The 11,334-nt window shown below is 54.2% G+C and overlaps 1 protein-coding gene across 2 annotated transcripts; it reads right to left on the minus strand.

The window, feature by feature from the left end:
• Positions 1-896: 896 nt before the first annotated feature.
• Positions 897-10,797, minus strand: SPARC (secreted protein, acidic, cysteine-rich (osteonectin)). 2 transcript variants are annotated; one of them, XM_010578956.1, is made up of 10 exons: positions 10,713-10,797; positions 4,594-4,663; positions 4,326-4,376; positions 4,124-4,208; positions 3,575-3,696; positions 3,208-3,328; positions 2,909-3,042; positions 2,592-2,740; positions 1,742-1,890; positions 897-1,540 (listed from the first exon to the last, which is right to left on the minus strand). In XM_010578956.1, exons 2-10 carry the CDS (start codon positions 4,648-4,650, stop codon positions 1,512-1,514), a joined length of 897 nt encoding a protein of 298 aa, XP_010577258.1. In that variant the 5' UTR covers positions 4,651-4,663; positions 10,713-10,797; the 3' UTR covers positions 897-1,511. The 2 variants fall into 2 exon arrangements, with proteins under 2 accessions (XP_010577258.1, XP_010577257.1); XM_010578955.1 differs by lacking the exon at positions 10,713-10,797 and having other exon boundaries at positions 4,124-4,205; positions 4,314-4,376; positions 4,594-4,650.
• Between the last annotated feature and the right edge of the window lie 537 nt (positions 10,798-11,334).

Below are 11,334 nucleotides of genomic sequence, written 5' to 3' on the forward strand. Positions count from 1 at the left end.
CACTCCAGCTCCATCTGCCCATGCATTACCCATCCGATATCCCCCAACAAGCCCATTTACAGTGAGGTGATGGGCTGTGACTGGCAGAGGTATCTCAGCTTACCTTGGACCAGACTCTTCCCTGGGCTGGGATGCCTGTGTTACAACTTGAACGCATGCATGATGTGTGGAATCCCCCTCATCGGGATGGGATGAAACAGAGGAACATTGCAAGCTTGTTTATTGTCAGTGTTTCAAATCAGTATTTTTTATTACAGAGACTCATCAGGTTGCTCACACTGTGGCAGGAATTTAATAACATAAGGCACAGGGAACATTCAGAGGTAAAAAAAAAAAAAAAAGAGTTCTCAGCCTGTGAGATTTAACCATACCTTTGCTCCTGTCAGGACCCTCTCTATAAAGCAAAATCCAAATACCTTCTCCCTTCCCTCCTGCCCATTCCTTAACCCCCAAAATCCACAACAGGAAAAAAATATTACAGCCTTTCCCTCGAGCGTGTGGCAAGCATGCCTCTTTCTGAGCAGAAATGTCCCTTCCAAGCCTGACACAGCTTCCCTGGGAAAGCAGGGCTGGAATTTAAGCATGACCAAGGCAGAGGTGGGAAGTGCTCAAGGGCACTGTGATTTGGGGAGAGCCAAGAGCTTTATCTCAGCTACAGCAGAATCGCAGAATCGCAACAGCAAGGTCAGCCACGCGTACCCCGGGGGAACAGGCGGCCGCACCCGATCTCCCTTTGCAGCACAGAAAACACAACAGCAGTATGGTCATTGAGTAATGGTAAAGCACGTAGCACTTTCAAACCTTTATTTTTTGAGGGGATTTTACAGGATGGGATGCGTTTCTTTTTATTTGTTTTAATTTTTGTGCGCTTTCCTATTTGTTGGTTTGATTAGCCCTTTTTTTTTGTGCCCAATGATTGTTAAATTCAAGCCCTGGGAATGAAAAAAAAAAAAAAGGAACATGAAATCCTGCCACTCTATGTCTTTCTCACCCCTCTCCATACCCCTACCATGAGCTGGGTGACCACAATGTCACCCCCAGCTGCTCTGCTCGAAAAGCCCAATCCTTCTACATCCTCTGGCTCTGCCTTCCCTTTCTGGTGGTCTGTAACTGGGGGCGGTGAATCAGCTGAGAGGTCTTTGTGTCTACGCTGACGTGTCCAAGAACGTGTTGTTAGTAAGAAGTTAAGAGAAGTCGATCCGAGAGCGGATACCGAGACGGAGCGGATATTTAGGACAGGAATGGGGTCGGTCAATGGTAAAGACACGTCGGAGAGAGAAAGGGCTGGTAAGAGCGTGTAGAAACAGCCAAGTGAGTAATCTAGTGGTAATAGATCAGGCTATGAATGAGGACTGTTATTTCTCTTAGCACCGTTACTACATATGTTTAGATCTATATTAGCACCTTGTTCCCAGGGAAAAAACAAAACAAAACAAAAGCGGTTTAAGAACCAAAGGAAGTGGGAAGGTTAAAACAAGACAAAGTTGGCAGCAGAGAAGGAAGCTGGGGGTTTAGATCACAAGATCCTTGTCTATGTCCTCTGTGGAAGGAAAAGAGAGAGATGAGGTTAGGAGGCGGATGCTGCCAGGGTCCCACTGCTCCTGCAATCCCCCCTCCCCGCTCTCCCCTGCTTTTCCCTCCCCAGGACAGGCTGTAATGCACTGCTTCATCCCGAGTGGGGACTTTGGGGGTGCTTTTCGGTGTCCCCTCCACCCCCATTCCTTCCCTACTCGGTACTTACGCTCCTTAATGCCAAAGCAGCTGGCCCACTCCTCCAGGGCGATGTACTTGTCGTTGTCCAGATCGCAAGCCTCGAAGAAGCGGGTGGTGCAGTGCTCCATGGGGATGAGGGGGGCACGAAGGGGGGCCAGCTCGGTGTGGGACAGGTACCTGCCGAGGTGACCGCACGGTGAACGTGCTGCCCACCAACGCCAGCCGCCCTCCCACGCGAGGGGAGATGCTCTGCTGGGTGCGGGGCAAGATGCTGGCCCCAGGTCTCTGTTTGGTTTGACTGCTGTCCCAGTGCCCTCCCAGTATCCACTTCTGAGTGTCATGAAGGTCAAGGACCGGTGTCTGCTTTTGCAACCGGCTGTGCTAGTCACGAAATAGCCAGCAGCTGGGGGTCCTCGCCAGCTGCCCCCACCCCACAGGTCTGTGTGTGTGATCACTCTCGTGCCCATCTCCAGCTCGCAGCTAAGCCAGCAGCTGCTGTTTCAGCTGTTGAAGTTATCCCGGGGCCTTTGGACTAAGATATTTTAGGGAGCTATCATACGACAGTAAATCTGAGAAGACAGAAACTCCACACCCAAGGGAGACGGGAGCAGCTGGGGCTGGGGGAGGCCCCTCTTTCTGCAGAAGAGCTGTTTGCAGAAGGCAAAACTGCCTCTATCCCAGCCTGGTTTGCCCCAGCCCCTGCCAGTTGTGTGTAGGGGTTGTCCCTCCACAGGGCTTTGCCTGTGCCTCTGCCATCAGCCATCCACTTGTGTCACATCTCCAGCCTGCCTTGACACCTTCTGCCCCCAAATCATACTGGTCCTTGGGCAGGAAAGGGTCTTTGGCAGGGGCCCCCATCCTGCTCTGCTGACACTCACCCATCAATGGGGTGCTGGTCCAGCTGCCCGAATTGCCAGTGCACGGGGAAGATGTACATGTTGTAGTTCTTCTCAAAGTCACGGGCCAGCAGCTCCACGGTGTGGTCACCGGCCTCCAGGCGCTTCTCGTTCTCGTGGATCTTCTTCACCTGTCACAGGAGAGGCCGGGGAGACCTTGTCAGCAGGCGGATGGGGTGCAAGGGGGGGCCCTGGGAGGGCCTTTACATGGGGTGCCCACGGGTCATTCTGGATGGGCTCCCCATGTGTGCTGGTCTGTTGGTGGGCTGAGCTCCCAGGCTCCCTTCCCAATCCCTCACCTTGAGCTTCTGCTTCTCGGTCAGCAGGTTGTTGTCCTCATCGCGCTCATACAGGGTGATCAGCACATTCTTGAGCCAGTCCCGCATGCGCAGGGGGAACTCAGTCAGCTCTGTGTCCAGGCAGGCGGGGATGACTGGAAGCCATACATGGTGGTCACTGCAGCGTCTGGACATGCAGCCCCAGTGCCCTCCCACCTCAGCCCTGAGCCTGCCTGGACCTTTGCCCTCCCTCAGCCCATGGGCAAGGGGGCTTTGCTCAGGTTAAAGTTCCCCTTGTCTAAGGGAATGGCTCCACTTACATTTGCAAGGCCCAATGTAGTCCAGGTGCAGCTTGTGTCCTTTCTTGGTTCCCTCCAAGGTGCACTTGGTGGCAAAGAAATGGCAGGAGGAGTCGTAGGTCTTGTTGTCAGTGCCGCAGACCTGCACAGGATGGGGAGATGCTGCGTGAGAGGCAGCGAAGCCCAGCCTTGCTGGGGAGTCAGCAGGGAAAGCCCCCAAATGAGATGTTTAACTTGTTTCCCTGGAGTGGACAACAGCTCCTTGGTTACCACTGGCTAAGGCCAGATGGGGACCTGCCACCCTGACTCTGTCTCCCCCACCATCTCTGGTGATGTCCCATGTGGGGTCCCTCCCCGCTCCAGTCCATCAAGCAGCTTCTGCCCTCACCTTCTCAAAGACGCCGGCAGTGGCTGGGCAGCTGGAGGGGTCCTGGCACACACACATGGGCGAGTTGTTGTCATCCACCTCGCACACCTTGCCATGCTTGCAGTGGTGGTTCTGGCAGGGGTCTGGGAGAGGGCAGGGAGCAAAGTCACAGCCTGCCCCATCCTTACCTCCCACGAGCTGCCCAGGGCATCTCAGCACAGAGGGAAGATAGAGACTTCACCAGGGAGAGCCCAGAGCATCTCTTCTTGCACTAGGAAGATGTGAGCGTTTCCAGAAGTCCACATTAGCTCTCGGGCTAATCCTGGACTCCTTTCTGTAGCCACACAATGCAATGGCTTTTCTGTTGCAAAAAAAGGGCTTACAGAGAATCCAGTGCTGGAAAGAGGCCATGCACCTCTTTTGCTCTTAAGTGTGCATCTAGGTTGGCATCATCCTTGTGCTACAGCCTTTCCCAAAGAAGTTCCTCATTGTTCGGGGTGGCTAAATCTCCCCCACCCAGGGAAAGAAAGATGTGTCTGTCTGCTGGAGGGCAGGGGAAGAGCGACTTACTCTCTGCAACAATCTCTTCTACATCCTCAGTGGGTTCCTCGAACTCTCCCACCTCCACCTGGACAGGGTTAGCCCCCACGGGCTCCTGCAAAAGAGGTCAGTGTTTCTGGTGGGGGTGCACAAAGAGCTCGGCCCCAGAGATGCTCTTCCCAGAGCGGTAGGTGCTGCAAGGGATGGGTGACGAGGAAGCAGAGTCACCTACCTCCGTGGTGGGATCTTCGATGACCTCCGTCTCATCGGGCAGAGCCTCCTGCTGCGGGGAAAAGGACCATGAGCTGGGGTCCATGGGAAGGATGGTCCCAAGGAGGGGTGACCCGCTGGGACAAGCAGTAGGGCCACCCTCAGGTTTCCTCTCTCCCCGCTGCCCCCCCATCCATCAGGGCTTTATTCATTATTAAAAAAAGTCCCCATCAGATACACTGGATGGACAACCCTGAAAGCAGAGAAGCTCTGTTGTCTCCCGTACTTACCGGAGCTGCCAGGGCTTTGCCTGCCAGGCAGAGAAGGAAAAAAATCCAGACCCTCATCTTTCAGCAGACCCTGAATAAAAGAGAGGAAAAGGAGGGATGAGGAAGGAGGCCGCTATGTGCTCCTCGGCTCCAGGCTGAGCTCACTGCTGGCAGGCAGACACTTAGAAAAGAGCGTTCTCTTCGTTTCCTGCCTTGTCTGTTCAATCTTGCAGACCCACATGCTGGCTTTTCTAGGCAAAAACCTTAAACCAAATCGTGTTTCCAAGATAAATTCTTTTGATTTTGCAAAATGGGATGGTGGGGGGTTTAGGTTTCTGTTGCTTTCCTGGATAGCTTTAGAAAAAATGCAGTCAAAATGGCAGCTCTCCTTTCCTTCACAGGAGTTTTTCTGGACCAAAAGAATTTTTTTTGGTGTTAAAAGGCCCTGATATGAGCCCCAGATATAAGCAATGAAACTCTCTACTGTTTTATTTGTCAATCAGAGGAAAAATGAAAGTGGAGGAAGGAAAGAGAGAACAGAGAGACAGGGAGACGGGGCACTTGAGAATTAACTCGAGAAAACTCCTTCCCACATGGACACAGACATCTCTAGGGCTATCAGGGACCAATCCCCCATCCCAAGCAACCCCAAACGTTGGGGTCTCTACTGTAGTTTTTCCTTTTCCTGCTCAGACCCGAGGGTCCCCAAACTGGGTCTGAGGGATCCAAGATGCTTTGGGGTTGTGTTCTGCCAGGAGCTGAGCTCCGGGAGGATGAGCCCTTTGCACCCTCCCGGTTTGGGCTGTTGCAGGGACTCTGTAGGATGAGTGAGCCAGGCAGCCCAGCTAACACTGGCCGCGATGCGAGCCAGAAGGAGAGCGCAGCTGGTGAAATCGCCCTGTCCTTGTCCCCCTCTGGTTCCTGTTTGGCAGGATTGAGCCCCTCTGTGTGAGGGCAGAGAGGAGCTCAGCTGGCCGCTTAATATGCTGGTGGCATCCCACTCCTGACAGCAGGGAATGCCTGCTCCCTTCCGCCTGCTGGGAGAGCGAAACACCCCTGGTTTGTCTCCTGCCAGCGAGGGGACTTGTCCCCCTGCCAAGGCTTCCGCTGCCTCCCTTCCGCTCGCCCTCCTCCGCTCCACCTGCGTGACTGGGGCATTGCAGCCCGCTGGCTCCCTGGGGCTGGGTGGATGGATGGCTCTGCTGGGACAGAAAGCGCTGGACAAGGTGTCTTCTTCTCTCTTAGCGAGCATGGATGGATATCTCATTTGCCAGTGCATCCTTTCCCTTCCTCCCCATGCACGGAAGCTCTCTGGGTATAAATCCATGCCAATGCTGTGCTGCCAGGGCACCAGCCAGGCTGGGCTGTGCTTCCTAATTTAGCAAGGTTTGACCACGCAGAGGCTGAAATCCTCCTTCCAATTTCAGCACCTCACCCAGCCTTGGCGGGGTGTCCGTGCAAAATAGGTGTCAGGGCATGGAGGGCAGATTCCAAGGGACGTCGGAGGGCTGGGAACACGGGGTAGTGGGGATGGCTGCTGTGGTGGGACAGAGGACCTGTGGGGAGAGGGGCTGCGGGTGGGGGTAGATGAGCCCGTTTGCTCTGGCGAGGCTGCAGTTGAGCAGCTCCCTCCTCTCCTGCTCAGTACATGCCGTCCCTTCCCCTCATCTGTATTTGCTCTGGAAGCTGCTGAGAGCTCTCCCGGCATTTGCCAGGAGACATCACTGGTTCTTCACTTCTGGAGGGGTGGTTTGGGGGAGAGGTGGAAAAGTACTGTTGAATCTGGCCATGTCCTCCCTTGCTGCCATCCCCTGGCTTGTCAACGCTCCTCCTGGGCTTCTCCCAAGGGGCTTGTTTGCTTTGGAAGATGCTCTGACGTTCAGTGATGCTTGTTGGGCAGAAACATGGCAGTGCCCAGCCTGGAGCAGAGGACAGTGGATGTATACGTGGAAGATGGCATTAAGGGAAATGCAACCCCAGACCAAGGCCATCTCAGATCATTTCCCCAAGCCCCCCCCAAAACCCCTGAATTTCAAAGTCTGGGCATGTACTAAGCAGGGGTCAGGGAATTACATGCTTGCTAGGAGCCAGCAGACAGTCAGAGCTGCCAGTGTTGTGTTTGGAGGAAGAAAGAGCACGAAAGAGTCTGAGCAAACAGGCTCTGCAGACCTGTCTCACCCTGGAGATGGGAAAACAAGTTTATTTGAAAAACAACATCCTCCTGGAAGCAGAGGCTGTGCACAGAGGACATTGCAGCATCTGTGAGCCCCTGGCTCTTTTGCAAAGGCATGGTCTTTCCTGAATGCCTGGTGGCCAAAACTCCTGAAATAATGGCTCAGGAGCCCTGTGCACAGAGCTGCTCTGGCAAAAGACCCTGGTCCATGGTGCAAGTCTCCCTCCTTGTGGACCTACCATGGTCCTGCTGTCCAAGAGGATGATCTTTGGAGCTGGCAGCTAGGCCATACCATGAGCTCAGCATCCATCCCGCAGCTGGAGGGGCTTGGGGGGATCCCTGCAAGGGATCCTGAACTGGGAATGCCTGGCGCAGCTCTGCAAGAGCCCTACGGAGGGCAGAGGGCAGCATGAGGGACAGAGCAATGGGGTGCAGCAGGGGGTCATTTTGGACAGAGGAAAACAGGACTGGGAAAGAGATTTTAGCAAGCAGGGGCTTACACCCTTCTGTATCCTAATGGAATCAACAGAAGCCAGCATTTTGCAAGATGCTGGAAACCAGCACATTGTGGGCACAGAGAGGGCTGCTGAATATAAAATAAGAGAAGCCTCCATGGTCACCACCCCCTCCTCAGGCCTGCCCTCCTGGCTGCTGATGATGGAGAAGACAGCCTGGCACCCACGGGCTGCAGGACCCATGGCCTGCACTGCCTTTCTAATGCTTGACCCCACTTGCACCCTGAGTGGGGACTCCAGCTCCCAGTCACTGTGTAAACAGTCTTGTGGCTCACATAAACCCCTCACAACGGTTCACCTTTCTAACACGGCCCGGGCTATCCCTCAGTGCCAGCGGCTCATTGCATTTTGCAGACATGACCCTAACAAGAGAGCCGTGGGGTATAGGGAGGTCTGAGGCTGACCCTCAGCACCTCCATAAATTCAAAGCAGGCTACTCGGGCAAACGCTTTACCACCCTCTCCCCAATCCTGTAGCACCATCATCAGTTTCTTCTGCTGGGGAAAATACCCCACAGTGATGCATAGAGGAGAGTCTGCACCACTGGGTTCTCTTGGTCCTTCTTGTCTCCTCCTGCCCAGCCTGGGACCCTTTGTGGGCTGGGGGAGGACAAGGACCAGGTGGGTGCAGGCTCCGGAGGAGGCTCCGTGGGTGGTGGACCGTGGCCCATGTGGCATTGGCCCTGGCCAGGGTTGCATAAGCCCTTCGGGATGCCACGTTAGCGTGGGGAGGAGTCTGGCCACTTTGACAACTCCTTCCTGAGGCCACTGGGATAACCCCGGCTGCCTCCACCGCTAACCCAGGCGAGGGGCCCCGCTGCCACCTCCCATCGCCAGCAGCAGAGAGCAGGAGTGGGTAATCGTTGGGCAAAAAATATCTCATGTCTCGGCTCCCCACTTGCACCCCAGCCCGGCCACGCGGGAGGCAGCAAGCCCGAGCAGCAGGGTCTCCCGCACCCACCCTCCATTTGCTCCTTGCTCTTCCAAGGCTTTGCAGAGTCTGACATGCCCCAGCACCTCAGACTGAATGTAAAGGCAGGACCGACCCAGAAACAGCTTCTGCCTACAAACCCCACCGTGGGCCATAATTTTCAAGGTGCAGATGGGTGACCAAGTGTAGCCACCAGACTGCCTGGCCCTGACCTCCCTGTGCAAGCAAGACCCTCAGCTTTACTCAGCCAGCCGCTCCCAAGCTAAAATTCAGTTTGAAGTCAGAGTTGTTTGCGTGAGTCCCCATAAAGCTCCCTGCTGAACAGGTCCTTGCGTGTCCGGGCCGTGCTGCTGAGGGTGCCGGCTCACCCAGAGGTGCTGCAGCTCCACTGGGTCCCAGGGGAGCAGGGCAGGAGCAGAGAACTGGACAAAAGCCAGCCTGGGTCCTGCCACCAGAGCAGTCCCCTCGCATGCAGCGTGCAGGCTCAGAAAGCCAAGCTAGGTTTAGATGGAAGTGAAATTCCTTTTAACTCATGCACACGCTTACACGCTCCAAGTAAAACACAGGGGAAAAAAAATCTATCCACCACATCTGTCCATGCAGAGTCACTAAAGACAGGTCTATGCCACAGTGCTGTATTAACCCATTTCCCTTGCAGGGAGTTGAGCAGCTCTGCACTTATAAATGCTCCACATCTTACAGGGCTTACTGATATAAGGGCAAGAGCCCATATGCCATTATAGTTGTGGGCTGGCTTGAAGCTGTCATAGTTTGTCTAGGTTGCAAATTGCATCCATAATGGGAAACAATTAAATTAGTACCAAGAAAAGTGCGTGGATGAGACCTGGGCTGCAAGCAGCGGTTCACCGATGAGCCCTTTGCAGACCTCAGTCAGAAGGACAGGCGATACAGCATTTTGCTGTCCTGTCCGAGCTTTTTCTTTTCTTTGGGCTGGACGCAGGCCAGTGCCAAAAGCAGCCCAGATACTTCTGTGCCAGGTGCAAGTGGTCCCTCTGGCTCCCGGGGGATACAGCAAGCTGATCTTGCACAGCTTCACAAAGGAGGGAGAGAAGAAACTGTCCGCTAAATATTCTGCAAAAATGCAAACCATCTTCAAAGCATTCCCTGGACTGGCCCTGCCGCAGCCGCTCCAGCGATAACAGCCCCGACATCCCTCCGACCAGAGGACCCAGAAAGGGTTTCCATGGGAGCCGACATTCCTCTGGGGCTGAGTCATGGAAGAGCAGAGGACTGTGGAAGGAGTGGCTTGCAAAAAAGTCTGAAAAGTTTATTTCTCCTCTTCCCCCTCCCAACACCGCCTGCATCCCTGCTCCTGCCTATGTGGCAGACAATAGCTTGGCTTTAACTGCTGCGCAGAACGCAACAGCCTTTTATTGCCACTTAAAACTCGCCTGATCAACCCTAACAAACGGCTGCAATTTACTTTTGTCCTTTTGGAGGGTTGCTGCGTTTTTGGGCTGTTTCAAGTTGGTGGTAACTGAGGGCTTGGAGTACCGGCGGCCTTCCCGGTGCCCCTGATTTCACTCCAACTTGAAACCGTTGCCTTTCGCTTTGGGTGGGAATTCAGCCCCCATCCTGTTAAGTTTCCTTTTCTTGGCTGGATGCAGCAGAGTGGAGCTTTCTTAGAGGAGGGACACAAAGAGCAGAGTTAGACTGCCACGCACGTCACCGTCACGGGAAGGACAGCGGCTGCCTTTAAAGGAAACGAGCCCTCGGCTCTTCTGCGTGGAACTAAAATTGTGCCTGACTGAGCCCAAGTTCTTAAAACTCTAAAAAAAAACCCCCAAAGAGCTTTATTCCTCCTCTCCTGCAGCCTCCGTCTCTCTTAACAGTTGATCAGCTGGATCAGCAAACCAGGGCAACAGGACTTGAAACGGTTTCAAAGTCTGCTTGGAACAAAAAGCTGAGTGTCTTTTTTTTTTTTTTTTTAGGAGAAATAAGAGCGGCTGTACTGAAAAAATAAAAATGCTGAGATGAAGTCGACAGCTCTTTTGTTCTTCCTCTAGATATTCTGGTGAGTAAAACATCACCTGCCAACGCACCTCGGGCTGGGTGTAATCGGGACTGGTTTGTAACTAGATCTGATTTGCTCTGCAGACTGTTTTGATGTGCCCAGACTTTGGTCTCACTCATCTCGCTAAGGAAATACCCCACAACAGAAAACCCAGAGGGGAAAAAGGGAGGAGGGAGAAAAATTAGGCCAGGTTAAACTTTTAGGGTCAGATGCCACCAAAGTGTTAAAGCCAGTAATCTGGCAGCGAAATACAGTAACAGACTCAGTTTAGGAGCGGAGATGCTGCAAAGAGGAGAAAGAGAAGTCAGGAGGGGTCTCTAAATGCATTCCTCGGGGTGGGGAGCGTCCACCTTCCCACCCTGACCGATGCAGTGCCCAGCACCGGTTGCACGCCACGGACCAGGGACCCTCCCGAGTGGGGCTAACGGGACCCCCACGCCGGGAGAAATAGCACAGCAAAGGCAAACGCGAAGGTCTCAGGCCATACCTCGCAGTCCCGGCAGCAGGGCTGAGGAAACTTCAGGAGCTTGGACAGGCTGGAGGAATCTGCAGGTTTTAGAAGGAGGCAGGAGGAAGCCAAAGGGTGGGCTGGGTTTCCCGCTGCCTCTCCTCCTCCTCCTCCTCGCTATCTTTCCAAATCGGTCTCTTCCTCTCCCTCGCTCCCCAGTGGGCAGTCCCACCCGCCCGAAAGACAGGCTGAGGCACAGCCTGGGTCCAAAGGATAGACCAGAGAAATCAAGCGGGGCTGGAGATCAAGGGGGTCTCTCGCAGGGACGGATCGGCCCCCAGCGCAACCTTCCCAGCAGAGTCATTGTCGCAGCGGTTGCCTGCACTGCTGCAACGAGTTTGTCAGTTCTCTGGCTCTCTTGGACTAACAGCATGGGGGGAGGAGGGAGGAATACCATCTCTCTGCTTGGTCTGTGCAGCTCCTAGCGCCTTGGTCTACTGCAATTAAAATGTTAAATGCTGTCATTTCACAATGGGGTAGTTCAGTCCCTGAGCTGGTGTTTCCCGTCCTCAGGGAGATGCAGAGGAAGGCAAGAGAGTCCTTACTTCTCTATCCTCTCTCCTAACAGTGCTGCCATCTGGAACTGCCTTGCGGGGAGGGT

Source organism: Haliaeetus leucocephalus, unplaced genomic scaffold (genome assembly GCF_000737465.1).
Source record: "Haliaeetus leucocephalus isolate CR32 unplaced genomic scaffold, Haliaeetus_leucocephalus-4.0 Scaffold656, whole genome shotgun sequence".
NCBI lineage: Eukaryota > Metazoa > Chordata > Aves > Accipitriformes > Accipitridae > Haliaeetus > Haliaeetus leucocephalus.